General features: G+C 37.3%; 1 protein-coding gene across 5 annotated transcripts in view; it reads right to left on the reverse strand.

Annotated features, from left to right (window-relative positions):
* The window catches only part of LOC126830378 (chordin-like protein 2), a 424,750-nt gene that overhangs the window by 306,653 nt on the left and 90,304 nt on the right, over window positions 1-27,793 (reverse strand). For all 5 annotated transcript variants that reach the window (XM_050560793.2, XM_050560772.2, XM_050560785.2 and 2 more), the window contains exon 2: window positions 9,353-9,420. In XM_050560793.2, coding sequence (XP_050416750.1) covers window positions 9,353-9,416 — 64 coding nt within the window. In that variant the 5' untranslated portion in view covers window positions 9,417-9,420. The remainder of the gene's footprint in view (window positions 1-9,352; window positions 9,421-27,793) is intronic.

A 27,793-nucleotide genomic window follows, 5' to 3' on the forward strand; every position in this document is an offset into this window, starting at 1 on the left:
ATTGCATATTCTAAAAATAAAAATCTGAACGACATCCTAGTGCACAGTAAATTAGATTAAATAAGACCAGTCTCCACCCTGACCCAAAACAAACAATATATTAAATCCTATCCCTAACCGTTAGTAATTAAAATCAATTAGATATAAGAATCCCTAGCCGTAACCCGGTGATGTGGAACAAACACGATTTTTTAGAAAATCCAATCCGTAGTAGGAAACACACTAATGTGGCTCTCTCCCGAGAGAGAATTTATTTTCTTTTTTCTTCAGAAACAATAATACCAGAATACCAGAAGCACCACCCAAGGAAGACCATCAGCGCCACCAACACCAATAAACAGTGAAATAGCCTTTGTATATAAATCTAATGTATTGTATGTATTTTTAATAAAACCAGGAAATATCACGAACTAATTTTTCATCATCCTAGGTCAGTGCTTATGTGGAGACTTAACCTCTCCCCCAAATTCTTAAACCTAACCGTAACCCAGGCACACAGAGGGCCAGGCTCCCGGTTACCTATTTAGTGGCTATACTATATACTGGAAACCGCCGGAAAAGACCGAATTATATCGGAAAAGACCGAAAAACAACCGGAAAAGACCGAAAAACAACCGGAAAACACCATGTTATACTGAATACCGGAAAACACCGGAAAAAACACTAAATAAACACTTAAATTCAAACTATTTATTGTATTTTCACAGTTACTGTTCTTCCAACTTCATTCCGTCACGTTACAATTCAGGGAAATTACTATAAACGCTTGAGCACAAGCCTTAATCAATCCGCCATTTAATTCCACATTCTTGGTCTTAGCATCGCCGAATATCTGCCAAAGAAATGAAATGAAATGAAATGGAGTTTAACGTCCTACTGTTTTGCTCCGAACTGGGCTAATGAAGACGGGCATACGCCATCCAGTGTGCTATGAGGGAAATTTTGCCCGGACAGCGGCACTACGGCCTACTCTTATATCGAATTCCAACTGTCAAGGGATCTTTTACGTGCACGCCAATGAGTACACGGGACCTCGGTTTTTCGTCCCATCCGAACGACTAGACAGCTGTCCTTGTCAGCCCCTCCGTCCTGCATCACTGACAAGGGAGAACCACGCCGGAAAATCGGGATGAACTTTCTCGGCCAATGCAGGGATCGAACACCCGACCTCCAGGCTAGCGAGCCAGCGCCCTACCCACTTAGCAGTGACAAATCTGTTTCTAAGATGACGTAATCGTATTGCTTGATCTTCCTGGAGTGACGTCACACGTGGCGCTCCCACCCTTGGGCGGTCGGCAATAGTTCCAGTTTGAAGCACTCTCATTCTAAGAATAATTATTGTCTGGCGTGAACAATTAAAGGCTCTTGCAACCAGACTGACCAGCATAGAGCCTACCATAGCACGTAGACGTTCTACATTTGAAAGGCGCGGTATTTTCTAACAAAGTTGAAAATAACAATTTTAATTTGTTTTTCCAGTTCAAGTTACATGTGCGTGTTCAGTTTAAGCAAACTTGCATCGATTGACCTCACGAGTTTGTGTTTGCACGTGTTTTTCAGGTTTTTCATCTTTATATGCTCAAAAGTCACGTGATCCACGTGACTTTACAATTTTATGAAATTAAAGGCTTCTTACTACTTACTATCGTTAGAAATACTTTAAAATTTATTTAGTTTAAACATATTTTATTGACAAATATCAAAAGGATTGAGCACAAGTTTCAAAAACTTAGAAAAGCCCTTTCCATACATAGAAATGATAGACATTATTTAATACTAACAAGATTTCGAAATAGTATATACAATAATAAATAATTTATAAGTAATATAAGTAAAGTCAGATGAATTATATCTCAAAGCTCTATATAAAATAAGTGAAGAGGTGATAAAGAGAATATAAAATTATATTTAAAACATTGAAAAATAAAGTTTAATAAATGGGATATAAATGAACTGATGCATGTATAAAATGATAAAAAGAAATAATAAAAAAAAAAAAAAAAAAAAATGGGGGGTGGGGGGTGCGGAGAAAAAAAAAAAAAAAAAAAAAAAAAAAAAAAAGTTATCCACCAAAAAAGCTAAAGCTAATAATTTATTCTAAGATGTAACTACTAACAATAACTTTTATTTAAATTTAAATCGTTTTGAAAGTTTGATATATTTGTGAACTTCAAGGAAAAGGTTTGTATTCATCTCAATTGACAATTCTGAATTGCCGCACAATAGGATATCTATATTTATCACAGAATAACTTGACAATGTATTTAATAGTTCAGCACGAATTACATCATATAAGTGACATTGCAGGAAATAGTGTTCGGCATTTTCTATAAATTTGCCACAAGAACATGTGGGATCATTCACAACGTTTATTTCATACAAATCATTTTGCAACGAACTACACCCATGCCGTACTCTAGTGTGAATAATATTTTCATGTCTATTACCTTTACAGTAGTAGATTGGCGCTTTATGTATTAAGGAACGTAATTTTTGTTTGTATAGATATTTGAAGGATTTAAGAGTGGTTGATTGCTTTATGGGGTCCTCTAATAATTCCCAATCTCGAATTGTTGTGGGGAAGTACGAAGTTTGGTGTAATGCTGTTCTACAATAAGGATATCTATATTCGCTAATGTTTCTTAAATTGTATTTTTGTGGTGTTTGTTGATAATATTCTAGAATGTCATATAAGTATGCTGGGTTTCTCTGATTTTTAATTTGAAAAAATGTGGTTAGTCGCTTTTGTGTACGTCTGTCTGACAATTTATTCCATCCGGTTTCAAAATAAAGCGCTTCACGAGAACAAGTTTTAGTTAGTCCAGTCACAATCCTGGCAGCTTCTAGCTGTACCTTTTCAAGTTTTTCGGTATTGGAAACGTTACACCCATCCCACACTTCACATGCGTATTCCAATTTTGGCCTTATGAATATCAAATATACGTTATTTAGAGTTTGTCTATTAAAGGTGAATTTTAGTTTACGCAAAATATTTAATAATTTTGAGGTGGACGAGATAATAGTTTCTATATGGATGGTCCATTTGGCGTCATTTGAAAGGGTAATGCCCAAGTGTTTGTGACATTTAACCACTTCAAGTGCTTGATTATCGAATATCAGACTCGGATAATTTTCTGTTTTTTTGGAGCTAAATAAAATAGCTTTTGTTTTGTTTGGATTAAAGTTTATAAGCCAATTATTCGCCCAAATGTTGAGATTTGTCAGATCGTAGTTTAGGGACTGTTCTATCTCTGAAACTGACTGTTTGCTACACCCAAGTGCCGTGTCGTCTGCAAATAATCTAGCCACATTATGGAGTACATCTTGTACATCATTGATGTAAGTCAAAAACAAAAAGGGGCCCAAAACTGATCCCTGGGGAACTCCTGATTGAAGAGTAATTTCTGATGACACAGAGCCATTTACGAATACCCGTTGAGTCCGGTCTTGGACTGAGTATATATTAGTTTAACTTGCATTTAGGCCTTACATTCACATACTACACCAGATATATTACAGAGAACCGGTCCGAGCACAACCTATACACATCAATTTTTGTTCCCCTCTATTGTCTCGTCTCTCCCATTTGCATAATTACAAACACCTTCCCCAACCTTTGGAACATGGATAGGTCCCGCACCAGACCCCTTCTTCTTCCCACGCCCACGCATCTACCAATGGACTGGCCCAGTTAAGAAATAGATTCCAACCACCACCAGGCTTCTACCAACCACCACCAGGATACAACCAACCACCACCGGGATTCCAGCGCCGACCAAACCAGGGCCTACCAAAAGGAGCGCCAACCAAACCAACGTCTACCAAAGGAGCGCCAACCAAACCAACGTCTAGGCAAAGAAGCGCCATCCAAACCAACGCCTACCAAAGGAGCGCCAACCAAACTATTGTTCGAGAGCTCCTTTCACCCCAAATATACCTTCTCTGGCATCATAAAATCTCAGATTCTCCGCTTTCATAGGATATGTACTCAGAAGACCGACTTTGAGTCAGCATGTACGCTGGTATTTAGCACACTAAGGGAAAGGGGATACTCCAAACGCTATCTACGACGTATAAAAAACAACACTCTAGCTGAGCTTGCCGCCAAAGAAACAAATAATATACAATCATCAGTTAAAACCAAAATTTGTGGCCATCCAAGATGTCAAACATGCAAAATCTTAAACATATCCGACCATTTCCATAACAAAACATCTGGCACACAATTCCCAATATTAGACCAACTTTCATGCAGTAGTTCGAACATAATTTATCTAAATTCATGCAGAAAATGTGACTAGCAATACGTAGGGGAGACTCAAAATGCACTTAGGGAAAGAATTAACGGTCACCGATCAGACATAGTCACCAAAAAAGACAAACCTGTCTCAATTCATTTCAACCAACTAAATCATGATATTTCTGATCTAATTGTCACGCCAATAGAAAAGACCAAGAGCGACTTTGCAACTACAGAAGAAATTAAAACGTTTAGGCTAACAAGAGAAAAATTATGGATTGACAAATTGAAAACAACAGCCCCCCCTAGGTTTGAATATTCATACGGCTAGCGCAATAGCTCCTTTTGTAGTTCCATTTAGCGCAACAGCAGCAAGTGCATCCAAAATCATCAGAAAACACTATACTGATCTCCAAGAAAATCACCCGAAAATATTCACACCGAAACTTATAATTGCATATTCTAAAAATAAAAATGTGAACTACATCCTAGTGCACAGTAAATTAGATTAAATAAGACCAGTCTCCACCCTGACCCAAAACAAACCATATATCAAATCCTATCCCTAACCGTTAGTAAATAAAATCAATTAGATATAAGAATCCCTAGCCCTAACCCGGTGATGTGGAACAAACACGATTTTTTAGAAAATCCAATCCGTAGTAAGAAACACACTAATGTGGCTCTCTCATGGACCATCATTTAACTTGAAATCAAGGGATGCAGTCGATCAAAGAAAAGGGATTTATAAAAAAAAGGGATTTATATGACAGTAGTTGTTCGATTATGCATTTACACCCTTTAAAAGTAATGATTGTGCTAATATTTGAATAAAGTCCATCTAGATTCGCGGCCTGTAGGTACAATGTTGACTGATAAAACGTCCCCCCCACCCCCCAAAAAAACAGACCTATAAAAATATATTTTCTAAAACTCTTTTTTGTTTTAAATTACATAGTTTTAACATGTGCCATGTGTTTAGCGAAGTCTTGTAGATTGAGACTATAGCGCATGTGCAGTTTTAAACTTCCGAGACGACAAGTCGCGAGTCGATGATACGACAGTTTGGCTTTTTGTCGTGCCGTTGTATCGTCGACTTGTCGTGGCGATGATACGACAGCACGACAAAATAAGGTCGATGATACGACAAAATCAGGCGATCTTACGACAGTCATATTGAAACGTGGTTTTTGTTGTTTTTTTTTTAAATCCCTTTTCTTCGATCGACTGCATCCCTTGATTTCAAGTTAAATGATGATCCATTGGAAGGAACATAATTGAGAAAATGTACGTTATCATTGATACGGATTCAGAATGTAATATTTCTCATTCTCTGTTGTTTAATCAATTTTAGACAAATTATTTTTTCAGTCGTATCAAACATCATTAATACCATTTTATTGATTCTGAAATTATTTGTAAAACAAAATAAGAGACGTAGGGGGGGGGGGGGGGCGTATGGGACTTTTAGAGTGTGTTCATAGCTGAAGGCAATACTGGGCCTATTTTTAATCATCTAGACCTCAATCCCATTAGTGATGTCAATCGGATGAATATGCTATAAGGTCAATAACAGCTGCGAATCGTTTTCTGTACCTCATAAAAAAACTTCTCCTGTAACTATTGGAGTGGCGTGCTACACTAATGCGGTGATTTTGAAGAATGTGGCCAGGTTTGAGGCTTTCTACAATCCCCTACCCACCCTGTAATAAAACAAATGTGAAATCTTCTGAAATCTAAACTATCGCTCTAGTCATCTTTAAGTATTGGTGGGTGTCGTACACGAGGCAGTGTATACTAACGTGTTCGATACCGCCCGAATTCAAGGAATTAACATAGTTAACTTACTTTGGTCCTGCTATTGTAATTCAAGATTTTTTAAAATATAATACCAAAATGTTGGGCACAAAATGTTTCATTATTTTGAGAAAACATTGGCCGAGAAAGTTCATCCAGATTTCCGGCGTGGTGCCCTCTTGTCAGTTGTGCTGTACAGAGGGTCTGGCACGTAAAAGACCCCCTGGTAGTTGTAATTCGATATAAGGGTAGGTCATAGTGCCGCTGTCCAGGTAAAATTTCGCTCATACAGCCCATCTTCAATATGACAGTAGTGGTTCCGTCATATGGTGGCTGATAGTGGCCATTTTAAATCTCGCCCTTTTCATAACGCGACAACACGACAGTATTGACGCAGTCATACAACACTTTACTCTGTCTTATCATCGTGTTATTTTTATCGTAACGTCGAGATGTCGACTTGTGGGGTAAGTCTCTTTCTACAAGTCACAAAAATACAGATTTACTCATTACATCATACAAGTAGCAGATTAGATAAATATAAATAAGACTCGTACAAAAGAGATAATAGGAAAACGTTGATTAATTATTAGTTTTCTCAAAATAATGAAACATTTTGCGCCCAAAATTTAATTATATTTGGTATTATATTCACAAAATCTAGAATTACAATAGCAGGACAAAAGTGAGTCAGCTATGTTGATTCCTTGAATAAGAAGTGGTGTCGGTAGGTATCGAACAAGCCTGGTGTATGACACACTAGCAATACTTATAGATTACTGAAGCGATAGTTTAGAAGCGATTTCAGAAGATTTCCAATATATTTTATTACAGGGTGGGAAGAGGATTATAGAAAGCCTCAAATCAGGCCACATTCTTTAAAATCACCGCATTGGTGTAGCACGCCACCCCAATAAGTGCAGGGGAGGGTTTTTTATGAGGTGAAGAAAACGATTCGCAGCTGTTATTGACCTTATCGCATATTCACCCGTTTGGCATCACTAATGGGATCGGGGCCTAGATGATTAAAATGGGCCCAGTATTGCCTTCAGCTATGAACACACTCTAAAGTCCCATACGCCCCCCTCCTTCACGTCTCTTATTTTGCTTTTACAAATAATTTCAGAATCAATAAAATGGTATCAATGATCTTTGATACGACTGAAAAAATAATTTGTCTAAAATTGATTAAACAACAGAGAATGAGAAATATTACATTTTGAATCCGTATCAATGATAACGTACATTTTCTCAATATGTTCCTTCTAATGGACCATCATTTAACTTGAAATCAAGGGATGCAGTCGATCGAAGAAAAGGGATTTAAAAAAAAACAAACAAAAAACACGTTTCAATATGACTGTCGTAAGATCGCCTGATTTTGTCGTATCATCGACCTTATTTTGTCGTGCTGTCGTATCATCGCCACGACAAGTCGATGATACAACGGCACGACAAAAAGCCAAACTGTCGTATCATCGACTCGCGACTTGTCGTCTCGGAAGTTTAAAACTGCACATGCGCTATAGTCTCAATCTACAAGACTTCGCTAAACACCTGGCACATGTTAAAACTATGTAATTTAAAATAAAAAAGAGTTTTAGAAAATATATTTTTATAGGTCTGTTTTTTTTGGGGGGTGGGCTGGGGGGACGTTTTATAAGTCAACATTCTGAAATCCCTTCTAAGTACTAGTGGGTGTCGTACACGAGGCAATGTATGCTTACTTGTTCGATACCCCCGACACCACTTCTTATTCAAGGAATTAACATAGCTAACTTACTTTGGTACTGTTATTGTAATTCTAGATTTTTTGAATATATAATACCAAATATAATTCACTTTTGGACGCAGAATGTTTCATTATTTTGAGAAAACGTTTTCCTATTATCTCTTTTGCACGAGTCTAAATTTTTCTAATCTGCTTACTGTATGATGTAATGAGTACAGCTGTATTTTTGTGACTTGTAGAAAGAGACTAAGCCGACAAGTCGACATCTCGATGTTACGACAAAAATAACACGATGATACGACAGAGTAAAGTGTCGTATGATTGCATCAAAACTGTCGTGATGGCCACTATCAGCCACCAATTTCTATATTTATATCCATACTTAATTTTTCCTAGCCTTAACTGATTCTCCCAAGCAGACGGGCCTATATGTTCCATCCATAGCTAAAAAAAACCGCTTAATTCCCTATTTAAATCATTAATTTCCATTATTCAAAATCCTTTCACGTAAATCACTCCACTGATCGACCAATCACCAATGCAAACACGGCAGAAATTTCCGGCTTTTTTCCGGTTGTTTTCCGGTGTTTTCCGGTATATAGTATAGCCCCTAGTCTCCGGGTTACCTATTTAGGGTATTTTCCGGTATTTAGTGTGTTTTTTAGTATTTAGTGTTTTTCCGGTGTTTTCCGGTATTCAGTATAAAATGGTAAAACTACCGGAAAACACCATGTTATACTGAATACCGGAAAACACCGGAAAAACACTAAATACCGGAAAACACACTAAATACCGGAAACAACCCTAAATAGGTAACTCGGAGAAGGGATATACTATAAACCGGAAACTAACACTAACCCTAACCAAGGCACACAGAGGACCAGGCTCCCGGTTACCTATTTAGGGTGCCAGTCTCCGGGTTACCTATTTAGGGTATTTTCCGATATTTAGTGTGTTTTCCGGTATTAAGTGTTTTTCCGGTGTTTTCAGGTATTCAGTATAAAATGGTGTTTTTCGGTTGTTTTCCGGTGTTTTCCGGTTGTTGTTCGTTTACTCTTCTTGCTAATACAAAATGTACATTATTAACAAAAAGTGTCCATTATTAACAGACACTGGCCTAAAAACTATAACATAATGGATAGTGTTTGTTTTAATAGAGGACAGTTAGTGAGCGATATTAACGATCACTCATACATACCACATAATGGATTAACTACATAAAAGATGACGTCATAGCAAGATTTTAAGTGTTAGCTATTATATGACCCCATACCTATTGCCTCCATCCCAACCGCACCCAGATGAAACTAGTGGGACATAGTAACATACTTTCTGGAGTCGTAAGCATTCTCTGCCACCTTCACGAAACCAAACACAATGTCCCAAATGAAAAACAGAACTACCTACAGGATACCATGCAAAATGATTATACAACGTTATCATCCATTTCCGGTTTTCTTTCGCCACAATTTATAAGCATTTAAACTGTCTTTTGCAACCAATACGCTGGTGATTTGTTTCTGCGGGTTTTATTTTTGATTAAAGCTTGAGGAACTTCACTCAAACGTTAAATTACAGCTTACCTTTTACTGGATAATTGGAAACTGTCAAACCTAAAGTTATCAACATAAATACCACAATCAGCATTATACTGAAAAATATACAAACAAGAAATTACGTTTTTTAATACTTATTTAGTGTATAATAAGATTTTATAATTTAACAGTGGTGTTCTAGCAGTCTTTGATACACGTCATGGAAGAGGCGTTCTACCAATCCTTGATACATGCCAATGAAGTGACATTCTACCAATCTATTTTACATTCTCATGAAGTGACATTCTACCGGCAATACTTTATACCGGAAAACACAGGAAAACACCGGAAAACAACCGGAAAAACACCGGAAAAACAACCGGAAAACACCATTTTATACTGAATACCGGAAAACACCGGAAAAACACTAAATACCGGAAAACATCCTAAATACCGGAAAACACCCTAAATAGGTAACCCGGAGCCTGGTCCTCTGTGTGCGGTTTTGGACCAAGTGAGCGCCGATGAAGGAAGGTCAAGGTCATGTTCGTTTTACAAATAGCCCCCCCCCCCAAAAAAAAAAAATCCGAATTTTTTTTCTCCCAAATTTTTTTGAAGAAAAAAATTTTCTGTCCACCCCCTCCCAAAAAAATCGAATTTTTCCGAAAAATTGGTTTTACAAAAAAAACATTCCGTAGGAAATAATTTTACAGAGAAAAATACTGGAAAAAAATTTAGAATTTGTTTTTGAGAGAAATTTTGGAGAAGAAATTATTTTAAAAAAATCTGAAAATTCCGATTTTTTTTTCTCCAAAATTGAGAGAAATTTGGGAGAAGAAATTCTTAAAAAAAATCTGAAAAGAAATTTTTCTTTGATCGTAGGCGATCGCTCGCTTGTATGTTAATGAACTTATTTCATCAGCGCTCACCTGGTCCAAAACCACACACGAGGACCAAACTCCGTATTACTAAATAGCTACCGGAAAACTTAGAAGAGTAAACTGTGCCCGAGATTTTTTTTAGAGAGCGCGCCTGTGTTTTCCGGTATATAGTATTGCCGACCATGTTATACTGAATACCAGAAAACACCGGAAAAACACTAAATACCGGAAAACATCCTAAATACTGGAAAACACCCTAAGTAGGTAACCCGGAGCCTGGTCCGCTGTGTGCGGTTTTGGACCAAGTGATCGCCGATGAAGAAAGGTCAAGGTTATAACGATGTTCGTTTTACAAATAGCACCCCCACCCCACCCAACACCCCCCCAAAAAATTTTGACTAAAAAATTTTCTGTCATAAAAAAAAAAAAAATATGAATTTTTCTGAAAAATTGGTTTTACAAAAAAACATTCCGTAGAAAATAATTTTACAGAGAAAAATACTGGAAAAAAATTTAGAATTTGTTTTTGAGAGAAATTTTGGAGAAGAAATTATTTAAAAAAAATCTGAAAATTCCGATTTTTTTTTCTCCAAAATTGTTTTGACGAAGAAAAATTTCTGTCACAAAAAAAAAAGGAATTTTTCCGAAAAATTTGTTTTACAAAAAAACATTCCGTAGAAAATAATTTTACAGAGAAAAATACTGGAAAAAAATTTAGATTTTATTTTGGAGAGAAATTTTGGAGAAGAAATTGTTAAAAAAAATCTGAAAAGAAATTTTTCTTTGACCGTAGCCGATCGCTCGCTTGTATGTTAATGAACTTATTTCATCAGCGCCCACCTGGTCCAAAACCAAACACGAGGACCAAACTCCGGGTTACTAAATAGCGACCGGTAAACTTAGAAGAGTAAGGTGTGCCGCTTCGGGAGGGATCATCGTCAGAGTGGGACGGGGGTGGAATTGTCCAGTCACGTGACGAACATAGATCTCTCGTTCCTCAAGCCATATTATTTCTAAAGTCATTGTCATTAATCACAAATTACGGGATGATATACGAAAATGCAGGTTTACTTTGAAATAGTGAAAATGATACTTTTCCATCTAGAATCTTCAGATCAAAGGATGCAAGTTCTTACACAGTGCAGTATAATTTGTGCAACAGAAGACAGCTCGAATATCGATTGTCGGAAAAAACATTTTCTCGGGGACATTTTTTTCCGAATACGCATTCGGTGTAAGTCTTCAGCCACCAGGAAGTGGATAACATAGTAATGTTTTATTACGATAGTAGTACATAAAACAAATTGGTTGCCTGAGGTTTTGGGAGAAAGTAGCCTCATCGGCTAGAGTCCTCTATTTCACAAACAAAAACAACAATTACTTCCTTGAAAATTTATCGATCAACCCTTTTTACAGACGTCCAGCTTACCACTTCCCGTCAATGTAGTAAGATAGAATATGTACTTTTTTCATGGACAATTGGGCGAAAGTTGGGGTTTTCTCAAGGAAAACTGGTCAACAAGTTGGGGAAAAAAAGCTCGAAAAGTAATCCAGTAAAAAAAGTCATGTGTGCGGCCCTCGGAATATGATGGAATATGTTGAATATTATTATGATTCAAGTGATTATATTTGATCCTTGAATGAAAGTAAGCTCAGAAACAAGTAGATGTTTAGCCCTTCCAACGAGATGGATAGCTCTTGGAAAGGATAGACACTTTTCAGATTACAGCCTGTCCAAGAATTGCGTGGCATCCATTTCCTTTGTGATTAGGACACATAGCGGTTAAACCTTGAACTTCAACTCGAACTATTCAGAGATTTATTAACTCGCTTTTGATGATACTTGCTGTTTTATGATGCGATTTTTTTGTTACCTAGGGAGGAGTTGGCCTAGTCGCGCCTTCCACTAATTCGTACCACCCTGATTCCAGCGTTACTGGTAAGAATCAGGAGACCGGCGCAACCGGCATATAATGGGGCCCTCCGAGGGCAGTTTTTAATCTACTGACATACTGAAACACTGAAATTTACTGAAAACAAAAATTAAAATACAAAATATAATATGGTCAATGATGGAGGTAGACTGATTGCGTCTTTTAAAACATTCAAAACATAATAGGCATCAACAAAAGTTTGGAGAAAAAAAAATCGGAATTTTTTTTTTTTTTTTTTTTTTTTGGGGGGGGGGGGGCTATTTGTAAAACGAACATCGTAATGACCTTGACCTTCCTTCATCCTCGTTCACTTGGTCCAAAACCGCACACAGAGGACCAGGCTCCAGGTTACCTATTTAGGGTGTTTTCCGGAATTTAGGATGTTTTCCGGTATTTAGTGTTTTTCCGGTGTTTTCCGGTATTCAGTATAAAATGGTGTTTTCCGGTGTTTTCCGGTTGTTTTACGGTGTTTTCCGGTATATAGTATTGCCGTTATTTGGGACGGTTGTTCAAATGTACTAGCTAATAAATTAGAAAGCCTTCAACTTGATGCACTTAGGACTATTTGCGGGGCGGTTAAAAGAACCAATCACGAAACACTGTACAGAGAAACTGGTTTTATTCCTTTGATGGAGAGACGGAAGCGTCACAAATTGCATCTTATGTACAAAGTCTTCAATAATATTATTCCTAAATACCTTTTAAATCTTTTTGAAAAATCTCCAACATTACCATAATGATTTTACGGAATTTAAATCCCGAACACATCTCTTTTCTAATACATTTATACCGTCCTCCATCAGAAAATGGAACCAGTTAGACACCTCGGTTCGTAGAACAACATCACTATCTGACTTTAAACAAAAACTTTCCAAAAATGACACAAACATTCCGATATATTATTTTTTGGGTTCGCGAAAAAACGAACGAAATTATTCATTCAAAATTCCGACTCCGATGTTGCGATCTTAAAGGCCACTTGTTTTTGAGACATATATCAGATGATCCAGCTTGTACTTGTAGTCATCCATTTGAAGATATTGAACATTTTCTTTTCATATGTACAAACCACTCAGATGCACGCCGCAGAACGATAAGCACTTTGCCTCTCAAATACAGAAATAGCAATCATCTGTTATTTGGATCAAATAATCTTTCCGTTGCTGAAAATATTACCATTTTTAAGACCTTACATGAGTTTTTTTAACCTTTCTCAACCTTTCTCAAATTATTATTTTCAATTCTCATTAAAATTTCCTAATTTAATAGATATTATACTACAAGTTTTCCATTTTCATATAATATAATTACATGTACTGTAAATATCTTGTATATATGTAAATACTTTATTATTGTAAATTATACTGTATACAGGGAGAGGGTTTTCACACAGGCTCTGCCTGTTACCCAATCCTATTCATGTTGTTTGAATAAAATATGTTTATACAAAAAAACCCATAAAATTTCCATATAAACACGTTTTCCTGTCCATTATAGTAACAAAACTAGAAACTATTCCAAAATATAACAGTATTTTTTCTGCTTTTGGAACCTACATCACACTTTGATGTGTATACCCGAATTCGAGATTTTGTGCAAGATGAAACAGAAATGATTGAACGATAAAATTTCCGATTAATTTTCACATGATCGCCAGAAGTCGCAAAGCGCACAATCGACCCGGTGCTAATTCAGTGTGTGAATACAGCAACCTGTTTTTTAAAACTAAATTCAACCCAATGCGCATAAAGAATGAACTAGCTGCATTCACAGAAGTTTTTACAGTGATCTTATTTTATCCATACTCTCAATTTAATGCTATTTCAATTCCCGAAAAACAGATTGAATATTTATAATGATCGATGTTTGAAGACTGGTTGGAAAGGCCAAAAAGTCATGGGATTTCGGACATTTTATTTTGTTGAATTGAAGGCAAAAGGATATTTTTCCATAACTTCACTAAAATGACGCCTTGTCGGCCCAACGTCATTAATGCTTCTAGCAACTGCTCGGCGAATTGCGAGATCAGAACTTAACAGAGAGAAAAATCCATTTTTTTTATTTATCGATTTTTTTCTGAAATTTCGGGTTGAAAACCGAGATAACCTTAAAAGCAATTATAAGAAGAAAAAAAAGATCATTATATTATAAAATTGGTCACCCTAATGCACAAAAAATAGAACTTACAAATATACACGTCATCACACTTTAGCCGAAATTTGTTACGAAAAACATTATTTTTTTTAAATAATGAAACCAACGAATTATCTACTTTATCACTCATTGTTATATGGAATATATGTTTCCGCCTTACGGAGACCATCTTGCGCATACTTGTTTTAGCTGTGAGAGGACACCGGAGTACCCGGAGAAAAACTCCGAAGATGGATATGCGACCCTACTTCTTGTCACTTACAACCGTGGAATCGAAACCACACAAGTTGACTAAATGACAGATCTAATGATACAGCGCGCACCTGTTCACTATTTGGCCACCCAACCCCCGTTAAGTATTAAACATAAAACGTCCATAAACACGCCTTCCTGTCTGTTATATTAACAACATCTAGAAACTTTTCCAAAATATAGCAGTAGTTTTGTGCTTTCGGAACCGACATCACATTTTGATGTGTACAATCGAATTTGAGATATTGATGAAGAAGAAACAGAAATGAAACGATAAAATTCCCAATTAGATTGCATAGGATCGTCAGAAGTCGCAAAGCGCACAACCAACCTGTTGCGAGAATACAGCAACCTGTTTTTGCAAAAAAAACCCCACCGAATGCGCATAAAGACTGAACCAGTTGCATTCACAGAAAAGTGATCAAGCACATTTATTACATTGATGAACTGTCGCACGTTGAAAAATACCAAAAAGTAATGGGATTTCAGGCATTTTATTTTTGCAAAATAAATTCCACCGAATGCGCATAAAGACTGAACCAGTTGCATTCACAGAAAAGTGATAAAGCACATATATTACACTGATAAACTGTCACACGTTGAAATATACCAAAAAGTAATGGGATTTCGGGAATTTTATAAAGCTAAAGGATATTTTCGACAACTTCACCAAAATGACGTCATATCGAACCAACGTCATCAAAGCTTCTTGCAATTTACACGGCGAAGTGCGAGATCAATAGTCATCGGGCAGAAAAATCGATTTTTTTCATATATCGATTTTTCAGAAATTTCGGGCTGAAAACCGAGATAACCTTAAGAGCAACCCATTGAAATTTAAAAAAATCACTATATTGTAAAAATTTCAGGGATACAGTACATTAAATCGGGTCTCCCTAATGCGCTAAAAATATTACTTACAAATATTCACGTCATAACACTTTAGACATTTAATATACACGTCATAACACTTCAGCCGAAATTTGTTACGAAAAACATGATTTTTTTCCGAAATTTCGAGCTGAAAACCACGATAAACTGAAAACTAAAACAAAATCGCTATATTGTAATAATTGCAGCGGTATAGAAGATTGAATCGGGTCCCCAAAATGCGCAAATACTAGTACTTACAAATATACACGTCATCCCACTTGAGCCGAAATTTGTTACAAAAAAACATTATCTTTTTAATAATGAAACTCATGAATTATGTACTTCATCACTCATTGCTCTGTGGAATATAGGTTTCCGGCTTAAGGAGACCAGCTGTATAAAAAAAATACGCATTAAGGCCCCCATTAGATTATAGCAGGACAAAAATTTAAGTATTAAACATAAAATGTCCATATAAACACGTTTTCCTGTCCATTATAGTAACAAAACTAGAAACTATTCTAAAATATACCAGTATGTTTCTGCTTTTGGAACCTACATCACACTTTGATGTGTACACCCGAATTCGAGATTTTGGGCACCATGAAACAGAAATGTTCGAATGATAAAATTTCCGATTAATTTTCACATGATCGACCCGGTGCTAATTCAGTGCGTGAATACAGCAACCTGTTTTTGCAAACTAAATTCAACCCAATGCACATAAAGAATGAACCAGCTGCATTCACATAAATTTTTTACAGTGATCCTATTTTATCCATACTCTCAATTTAAAGCTATTTCAATTCCCGAAAAAAACGATTGAATATTTATAATGATCGATGTTTGAAGACTGGTTGAAAAGGCCAAAAAGTCATGGGATTTCGGACATTTTATTTTGTTGAATTGAAGGCAAAAGGATATTTTCCATAACTTCACCAAAAAAATCGATTTTTTTAATTTATCGATTCGTTCCAAAATTTCGGATAAACTTAAAAGCAAGCCATTGAAAAATCAAAATAAATCACTATATTATAAAAATTGCAGCGGTACAGTAGATTAAATCGAGTCGCGCTAATGCGCAAAAAATAGTACTTACAAATATACACGTTATCACACTTTAGACAAAAATTTGTTAAGAAAAAAAATTATTTTTGTAAATAATGAAACCAATGAATTATATACTTTATCACTCATTGTTCTATGGAATATATGTTTCCACCTTTAGGAGACCAGCTTGCGCGTAGGTGTCTTTAGCTGTGGGAAATCGAAAACAAGCCAGTTGACTTAATGACAGACCTAATGATACAGCGCGCACGTGTTCACTATTTGGCCACCCAACCCCCGTTAAGTATTAACAGACAGGAAAGAGTGTTTATATGGACGTTTTATGTTTAAAAAAATAAAACGGCCATATAAACACGCTTTCCTGTCTGTTATATTAACAACATCTAGAAGCTATTCCAAAATATAGCAGTACTTTTGTGCTTTCGGAACCGACATCACAATTTGATGTGAACACGCGAATTTAAGATTTTGCGGAAGAAGAAACAGAAATGAAACGATAAAATTCCCAATAAGATTGCATAGGATCAACAGAAGTCGCAAAGCTCACAATCGACCTGTTGCGAGAATACAGCAACCTATTTTTGCAAAATAAATTCCACCGAATGCGGGGCTATACTATATACCGGAAAACACCGGAAATCAACCGGAAAACAACTGGAAAACACCGGGAAACTACCGGAAAACACCATGTTATACTGAATACCGGAAAACACCGGAAAAACACTAAATACCGGAAAACACACTAAATACCGGAAAATACCTTTAATAGGTAACTCTACAGCTTCGTCTATTGGAGGTAATCTCTCAAATTTAGTGGCTCCTAAACTTGAGAGATTACCTCCAATAGACGAAGTTGTAGAGATGAACTCGAAACGAGCCTATCTTCAATTAAAAGTATGGTTTTCAGCCCTGGAAACCGATCCACTAGACTACGGCTGGAGTGACAACTCTTCCAGCCCCCAAAAATCACTAGTGCCTAGAATGGTACTAGATGGTATTAAGATGGTACCGGATTTCCGGATAAAAGTTGTAAAATGCGGGTGTCAATTTGAGATGCTATGTCAAAGCGGTCGTTTTTGCTGTAAAAAGTCAGATTTATCATGTTCTGATTTTTGTTCTTGTTCAAATTCAGACAGATGCTGCAATTCCGTCTCATTTGAGATTGGAACAGAGGATACGGATGATGAAGACGAAGACGAAGATGATGAAGATGACACAATATGATACATTAATATTGATATTGGTTTGGTTATATGTTTTACATATCGTATCGTTTTGTTACTCATAGTTTTAGCTAAAATTGAAATTTCTGGAATGATTTATCACAAATCTAGCTGTGTGAACTTTGTTTTTCTTTCTATTTTCCGCCTGCATAGAAAAGACCAAGAGCGACTTTGAAACTACAGAAGAAATTAAAACGTTTAGGCTAACAAGAGAAAAAATCTGGATTGACAAATTGAAAACAACATCCCCCCTAGGTTTGAATATTCATACGGCTAGCGCAATAGTCCCTTTTGTAGTTCCATTTAGCGCAAAAGAAGCAAGTGCATCCAAAATCATCAGAAAACACTATACTGATCTCCAAGAAAATCACCCGATAATATTCACACAGAAACTTATAATTGCATATTCTAAAAATAAAAATCTGAACGACATCCTAGTGCACAGTTAATTAGATTAAATAAGACCAGTCTCCACCCTAACCCAAAACAAACCATATATCAAATCCTATCCCTAACCGTTAGTAAATAAAAATCAACTAGATATAAGAATCCCTAGCCCTAACCCGGTGATGTAGAACAAACACGATTTTTTTAAAAAAATCCAATCCGTAGTAGGAAACACACCAAAGTGTCTCTCCCCCGACGGCCTCAAATTTAATCTTTTTTCTTCTTCAGAAACAAAAATACCAGAATACCAGAAGTACCATGCAAGAAAGACCATCAGGGCCACCAACATAAGACCAGTCTCCACCCTAACCCAAAACAAACCATATATCAAATCCTATCCCTAACCGTTAGTAAATAAAAATCAACTAGATATAAGAATCCCTAGCCCTAACCCGGTGAGGTGGAACAAACACGATTTTTTAGAAAATCCAATCCGTAGTAGGAAACACACTAATGTGGCTCTCTCCCGAGAGCCTCAAATTTATTTTCTTTTTTCTTCAGAAACAATAATACCAGAATACCAGAAGCGCCATCCAAGGAAGACCATCAGCACCACCAGCACCAAAAAACAGTGAAATCGCCTTTGTATATAAATCTAATGTATTGTATGTATTTTTAATAAAACTAGGAAATATCACGAACTAATTTTTCATCATCCTAGGTCAGTGCTTATGTGGAGACTTAACCTCTCCCCCAAGTTCTTAAACCTAACACTCGCCAGGCTGATGTAAACCTGGTTCGAGATATTTCCCTTATAGAGATAGTCAAATCACGCCTGTATATATAATTTTGTTCTTTACAAATTCTATTACTCTTATTATTTCATAATTTATGCCTTATATTTTTATATGTATAATATTTGTTAGCCTATGACGCATGTTCTTCTTGATATTATATTACCTTTTATGTTATATGTGCCATTTAAATAGTCTCCTAAAGCAATGTATATAAATATTAACAATATACAGGTCACAATTCTATGGAATACAATTACTGCTTTTTACTGAGCGACGTTTCGACTAGGCTTCTCTAGTCATTATCAAGCTATGATAAAAAATGAAAATATGACAGGACAATATATACATGTACACAACAATGCTTAGTTAATGCTGACAAACCAGGGATCTAACTTAATGAGGTGTACCTAATGGTAATCTGATTAAATTAAACGCTAATAAGTAATAATACCAATTAACCTAAAAATTGACTAATTGATTAATGGATAAGTTGTTGTGGAGTATACACAATGATTATAGTGGGTTTTAATAATACAAACGTTGAAAGAGAATAAAAATTGATGAAATGTTATCAACGACCCCTTTCACTGTAATAATAAAAGAATAGATTGTTGTGGATATGATGAGGTTTCGATAATGACAACATCCCAACATGCTTCTTTAGGCAAGTGGATGATACCTTTGTTATTATCAATCAACAAGATGATCCAGAAACACTGTTACAACACCTCAACAGGCAACACCCACGTATAAAATTCACAATGGAAACCAAAAATGATAACCAACTACCCTTCCTCGATGTTTGTGTATCTAAAACCAACAACTCGATCCCTACCGGTGTCTATAGGAAACCAACCCACACCGACCAATACATTCACTTCAAATCTAATCACCCGAATAGCGTCAAATCGGCCACAATTTCAACTCTGGTGAACCGTGCGAAAAAGATATGTGATCCTGAGAGCCTCTCCAAGGAAATTGATCATCTCAAACATGTCTTCACAAATTTCAACGGCTATCCAGGGAAGTTTGTGACAAACACCATCAACAAGACCCTGTCGGCGAGTGCAGCTAAACCCAAAACCACGACTGCCCCAGTCAGAATCTTCCTTCCTTTCAACGGCAAAGTCTCCTACCAAATCAAACGGCTACTAATGCAACAACCAGAAATAGATGTAACTTTCACAAAAAGCTACAGCACTAAAGATATATTAAGAGCCAATGGTAAACAAAATCCTACACAACCACCACAACCAAAGGGATGTGTTTATCAAATGGTATGCAATTGTGAGATTGCATACATCGGGGAGACAAAGCGACCATTAAATAAAAGGATAGATGACCACAAGTCGAAAGCAGCAACCAACAACTCAGCTGTAGCTGAACATTTGAACTCCAACCCTCGTCACAGAGTCCAATGGTCCAAGGTAAAACCAATATGCAAGAATATAAGCAACAAGAGAGCGCGCCGATTGCATGAAGCCATGCATGAAGTCAGCCTTCAGGGGACTATTGATCATTAGTGCAGTCATTGTTCTAAGGGTTTTTCGTATATCAGTAGAATCACTCGCATCAACATGCACATATCAATTATTTTTGTCATCACACCAATCAAATCTCATCTTCTTGGGATGTTGTCATTATCGAAACCTCATCAAATCGTTGTAAATACTCCACAACAATCAATTCTTTTATTATTACAGTGAAAGGGGTCGTTGATAACATTTCATCAATTTTCATTTTCTTTCAACGTTTGTATTATTAAAACCCACTAATCATTGTGTATACTCCACAACAACTTATCCATTAATCAATTAGTCAATTTTTTAGGTTAATTGGTATTATTACTTATTAGCGTTGAATTTAATCAGATTACCATTAGGTACACCTCATTAAGTTAGATCCCTGGTTTGTCAGCATTAACTAAGCATTGTTGTGTACATGTATATATTGTCCTGTCATATTTTCATTTTTTATCATAGCTTGATAATGACTAGAGAAGCCTAGTCGAAACGTCGCTCAGTAAAAAGCAGTAATTGTATTCCATAGAATTGTGACATGTATACTCTAGTTCAATTACTAAATGCCAATGAAACAAATATTAACAACTTTAGTAAGAGTCCATCGACTAGAATTGCATCATAAAATTTAAACTCAATTTCTATATTTATGTCCATACTTAATATTTCCTCGCCTTAACTGATTCTCCCAAACAGACGGGCCTATTTGTTCCATCAATAACTCAAAAAACCCGTTTAATTCCCTATTTAAATCATTAATTTCCATTATTCAAAATCCTTTCACGGTAATCACTCCACTGATCGACCAATCACCAATGCAAACACGGCAGAAATTCAAAATTAAAACATTCCTTATCTTTTTACCTGTCATACTGAATACGCATCTAAATCTGTTCAATCTACTCATCACTTCAATTAAAGCCGGTACTTAATCATCCGCTCAAAAACTCACAAAGATATCACTCATGTGTTTAATTAGAATCAGGGCTTGCCCAAATTAATTTTGATTGGCTTATGTCTTCTTGATGGGTACAAATAGGCCGGAAAGTTTCAATTAAGTTAGACTATCATCGCTTGATAAAGGATACCACTCCGAAATGTGCATCGCGATATAGTCGAGGAACGACCCATCTATATTATATGTAAGATTTTTTTCTCTCTTTATATTTTTATGTATTTTTATTTCTATATGTGTTAATAGTTTTAAATTGAACAATTGACATTACACAATATACTATACTGTGTAATTAATAAACCTCAAAGTTCAGACGATTTCCCTTTTGTTTCATACGGGTTATATTTCTAGTTGCATTCCGTCACGTTACCAGTCTTATTGTGTAATCAGTACACGCTTGAGCACGAGCTCTTCCATCAATCTACTCACATACGTCGAATATCTAACCTTGTCTCTCTGCTAATTTACTTTTTATCTCGCATTTTCCATTTCGTACAACAAATACCACAGTGAACAAATACTGCACAACAGTCTATATATATATATATATATACATTTTATTTCCCCCCCCCCCACCTCTTCTCTTCAATCTCTACTGTATCTCGACTTTACAGCTTTCTTATCTTGTCCCATTTGCACAACGTCCACACAAGCAGTTTTTCCCCACCCCTCCACTTCTGGAACATGGATAGGCCCCGCACCAGACGCCTACTCCTTCCCACGCACACTCAACTACCAATGGAATGTCCACAGCTACGAAGCAGACTCCAACCACCACCAGGATTCAACCACCAGGCTTCCACCAACCACCACCTGGATTCCGCTACCAGCACCAACCAAGTCGACAACCAAACCAGCACCAACCAAGTCGACAACCAAACCAGCGCCAACCAGGTCGACAACCAAACCAGCGCCAACCACCCCCAGAAAATGCAGGTGTCGTGAAAGCCTTCTTTCAGGTCCTCCAATGCCTCCACCACTTGACCATTATGGAGAGTCAGGAGAATGGAACACCAACCAGAAGTTTCACTTGGAAGATCCAAGACCTGAATAAGTTCGTGAAGCCGGCCATGAAGACAACTACCATAGCCACTACCATTGAAACATTGAACTTGGAATGGGCCAAGGGCGTCGCCTCATTCCTGTCGACACACTACCGAGCCATGCTAGCGGAGAAACTGGAGTACTTGAAGTCACGTCACTTTGCCAATGATGCTGTACAAGAGTATTCTAGCCACGCCCTAGCATGGGCCAAGAAGTCCTACGGCAAGCGACTTCAACCAGTCCCCCCCGGGATGTGTCTGGCTCACCTACTTCCTCGGGATCTATATCGCCACTAAATGCGCTTCTCGACTGTCTGTCCCCTAGATCGCCCATCATTCCTAACCCTAGAATCGCCACCAGATCTTCCACCAGATGTAGGCGATCACTCAACCTATCCCTAAAGAGACCTCACAGCTACAAACGTAAAGACGAGAAGGATTTATGGTACCTACCACCTCTAACCTGGCTAGGATTGCATACTTCCTCGGGGACTGGGAGATCCATAGCTATTCTGGAGCCAAGATCAGCCACATCAAACTGTTCCTCCAGAACTACATGGGTCCTGCACCAGAGGAATTAGTGATACACGTCGGGCTCAACAACAGGGAGGAAAGTAGATTCTAGATCTACTCAAGGTGACCAGAGCAGCTTTACCAACAACCAAGCTCTTCGCCACACAGATCCCCACTTCTTCCCGACTCCGACAAGAAAATCCGATCGCCTACCAAATCATCACCAGCTACAACCAACTGATCTCCACTGCACCTTCACCAAACGCCACCACATTACCAACCTTCAAGGGCAAAATAGAACTGAGAGGTAACGACGACATCCACTGGAGCCCAGACACGGCCAGAGAGATCATCAACTGCTGGATGAGAAATTTAAACTAGGATTAGGGAAAATGAATGAGAAGCCGTCTTTAGGACAGACAGTTGTCAATTTGAGCGACAGACTTCTCAACCCCCTACAAATGAACATTCTTGATAAAGGCCTTAAATTCATCCCAACCCCCACAATAACATCCATAGACCCCATCACCCAGGCAACCGATCGCTTCCAAAGAACAATTTCGTTGGCTTATTTTTTTAGGAACAAACCCGGCAGAGATAAAAAATTATTCACAGCAAAATCTACATGGAAACCACCTAAAAAGTCATTATCACCAGCCATCCTAAAACCTTCCGACGAAATGAATATAGAACTATCATCCCTTCAACCACAATCACAAAAACCAAATCTCAACCGAGCAACTAAAACAGCATTAAACAGCCTTATAAAGGACAAAAACATAATAATTAAGAAAAGCGACAAAGGCTCATGTTGTATCATAATGAATCGCGCAGACTATATCTCAGAAGCAGAAAAACAATTAAGTAATCCTATACATTACACTAAATTAGACCAACCCATCTTTAAGGACACCGCAACTTTAATAAACAACATCTTACATGAATTGCAGGATAAGGAATACATAACAGCAAAACAATATGATTATCTATCTGCTAAATACATAAAAATCCAGAAACAGAATGGTTTATACCTAATAAATTACCCAAGGGCCGCCCAATAATATCAGACTGTGGCAGCGAATCATACAACGTATCACAATATATAGACCATTTCTTATTACCCCTAGCATGCCAACACCCATCCTACCTTAAAGACACTAACGATTTCATTCACAAAATCAAACAGTTCAAAGTCCCCGAACACACCATTTTAATATCCATCGACGTACAGAGCATGTACACGAACATTGATAATAACACAGGTATTGAAGCAGTTAGGAAAGCATTTCTTAGGAACCCGCTATCTACGACGTATAAAAACAACACTCTAGTTGAACTTGCCGCCAAAGAAACAAATAATATGCAATCAGCAGTTAAAACCAAAACTTGTGGCCATCCAAGATGTCAAACATGCAAAATCTTAAACATATCCGACCATTTCCATAACAAAACATCTGGCACGCAATTCCCAATATTAGACCAACTTTCATGCAGTAGTTCAAACATAATTTATCTAATTTCATGCAGACAATGTGACAAGCAATACGTAGGGGAGACTCAAAATGCACTTAGGGAAAGAATTAACGGTCACCGATCAAACATAGTCACCAAAAAAGACAAACCGGTCTCAATTCATTTCAACCAACCAGATCATGACATTTCTGATCTCATTGTCTCGCCAATAGAAAAGACCAATAGCGACTTTGAAACTACAGAAGAAATTAAAACGTTTAGGCTAGCAAGAGAAAAATTCTGGATTGACAAATTGAAAACAACAGCCCCCCCCCTAGGTTTGAATATTCATACGGCTAGCGCAATAGTCCCTTTTGTAGTTCCATTTAGCGCAACAGCAGCAAGTGCATCCAAAATCACCAGAAAACACTATACTGATCTCCAAGAAAATCACCAGAAAATTTTCACACCGAAACTTATAATTGCATATTCTAAAAATAAAAATCTGAACGACATCTTAGTGCACAGTAAATTAGTTCAAATAAGACCAGTCTCCACCCTAACCCAAAACAAACCATATATCAAATCCTATCCCTAACCGTTAGTAAATAAAAATCAACTAGATATAAGAATCCCTAGCCCTAACCCGGTGATGTGGAACAAACACGATTTTTTAGAAAATCCAATCCGTAGTAGGAAACACACTAATGTGGCTCTCTCCAGAGAGCCTCAAATTTATTTTCTTTTTTCTTCAGAAACAATAATACCAGAATACCAGAAGCGCCATCCAAGGAAGACCATCAGCGCCACCAACACCAAAAAACAGTATAATCGCCTTTGTATATAAATCTAATGTATAATATGTATTTTTAATAAAACTAGGAAATATCACGAACTAATTTTTCATCATCCTAGGTCAGTGCTTATGTGGAGACTTAACCTCTCCCCCAAATTCTTAAACCTAAACCAGGCACACAGAGGACCAGGCTCCCGGTTACCTATTTAGGGTGGTAGTCTATTTAGGGTATTTAGTGTGTTTTCCGGTATTTAGTGTTTTTCCGGTGTTTTCCGGTATTCAGTATAAAATGGTGTTTTCCTGTATATAGTATTGCCGTTTTGAAAGATGGTCGTATTAGGGCTATACTATATACCGGAAAACCCCGAAAACACCGGAAAACTACCGGAAAACACCATGTTATACTGAATACTGGAAAACACCGGAAAAACACCAAATACCGGAAAACACACTAAATGGGCCTAGGACGTCGCCTCATCCCTGTCTACACACTACCGAGCCATGCTAGCGGAGAAACCGGAGTACTGGAAGTCACGTCACTTTACCAAAGATGCTGTACAAGAGTACTCTAGCCACGCCCTAGCATGGGCCAAGAAGTCCTACGGCAAGCGACTTCAGGATAGTGTGAAGACAGAGTTCCATCGCCTACTGTTCAAGGGCAAAATAGAACTGAAAGGTAACGACGCCATCCGCGGGAGCCCAGACACGGCCAGAGAGATCATCAACTGCTGGATGAGGAATTTAAACGAGGATTAGGGAAAAGGAATGAGAAGTCGTCTTTAGGACAGACAGTTGTCAATTTGAGCAACAGATTTCTCAGCCCCCTAGAAATGAACATTCTTGATAAAGGCCTTAAATTCATCCCAACCCCCACAATAACATCCATAGACCCCATCACCCAGGCAACCGATCAATTCCAAAGAACACTTTCGTTGACGTATTTTTTCAGGAACAAACCCGGCAGAGGTAAAAAATTATTCACAGAAAAATCCACATGGAAACCACCTAAAAAGTCATTATCACCAGACATCCTAAAATCTTTCGACGAAATGAACACAGAAATATCATCCCTTCAACCACAATCACAAAAACCAAATCTCAACCGAGCAACTAAAACAGCATTAAACGCCCTCAAAAAAGACAAAAACATAATAATTAAGAAAAGCGACAAAGGCTCGTGTTGTGTCATAATGACTCGCGCAGACTATATCTCAGAGGCAGAAAAACAATTAAGTAATCCTACACATTACACTAAATTAGACCAACCCATCTTTAAGGACACCGCAACTTTAATTAACAACATCTTACATGAATTGCAAGAAAAGGAATACATAAGAACAAAAATACATAAAAATCCAGAAACAGAATGGTTTATACCTAATAAATTACCCAAGGGGCGCCCAATAATATCAGACTGTGGCAGCGAATCATACAACGTATCACAATATATAGACCATTTCTTATTACCCCTAGCATGCCAACACCCAGGCCGGACGAAGAAATCCTCAAACTACTCGACATTTGTCTGAGGAGGAATGACTTCGTTTTCGACGACCAAGTATACCTCCAGTCTTCCGGAACTGCGATGGGAAAACGATTAGCCCAGAGTTATGCAAAACTCTTCATGGCAGAGTGGGAAAGGGAAGTTCTGTCGCTCTGCCCATTAAAACCGGATTTCTATGGACGCTTTCTAGATGACGTTTTCATAGTCTGGACGTACACACTAGACGAATTTTGGACGTTTTTCAACATTCTGAACGATCAGCATCCATCTGTCAAATTAACCGCAAATATAAGTCATAACAGCGTAGATTTTCTTGACACCACCGTCTTTAAAAGTAGCAACACCAAAAAGACCGGTCAACTGGAAACTAAAGTATTTTTCAAAGAAACCGATACACATCAATTATTATTCAAGAGCTCCTTTCACCCCAAACATACCTTCTCTGGGATCATAAAATCACAGATTCTCCGTTTTCATAGGATATGTACTCAGAAGACCGACTTTGAGTCAGCATGTCCGCTGGTATTTAGCAAACTAGGGGATACTCCAAACGCTATCTACGTCGTATTAAAAACAACACTCTAGTTGAACTTGCCGCCAAAGAAACAAATAATATGCAATCAGCAGTTACAACCAAAACTTGTGGCCATCCAAGATGTCAAACATGCAAAATCTTAAACATATCCGACCATTTCCATAACAAAACATCTGGCATAAAATTCCCAATATTAGACCAACTCTCATGCATTAGTTCAAATATAAATTATCTAATTTCATGCAGACAATGTGACAAGCAATACGTAGGGGAGACTCAAAATGCACGTAGGGAAAGAATTTACGGTTACCGATCAGACATAGTCACCAAAAAAGAGAAACCGGTCTCAATTCATTTCAACCAACCAAATCATGACATTTCTGATCTCATTGTCACGCCAATAGAAAAGACCAAGAGCCACTTTGAAACTACAGAAGAAATTAAAACGTTTAGGCTAACAAGAGAACAGTTCTGGATTGACAAATTGAAAACAACAGCTCCCCAATGTTTGAATAATCATACGGCTAGCGCAATAGCCCCTTTTGTAGTTCCATTTAGCGCAACAGCAGCAAGTGCATCCAAAATCACCAGAAAACACTATA

This window comes from Patella vulgata, chromosome 1 (genome assembly GCF_932274485.2).
Source record: "Patella vulgata chromosome 1, xgPatVulg1.2, whole genome shotgun sequence".
NCBI lineage: Eukaryota > Metazoa > Mollusca > Gastropoda > Patellidae > Patella > Patella vulgata.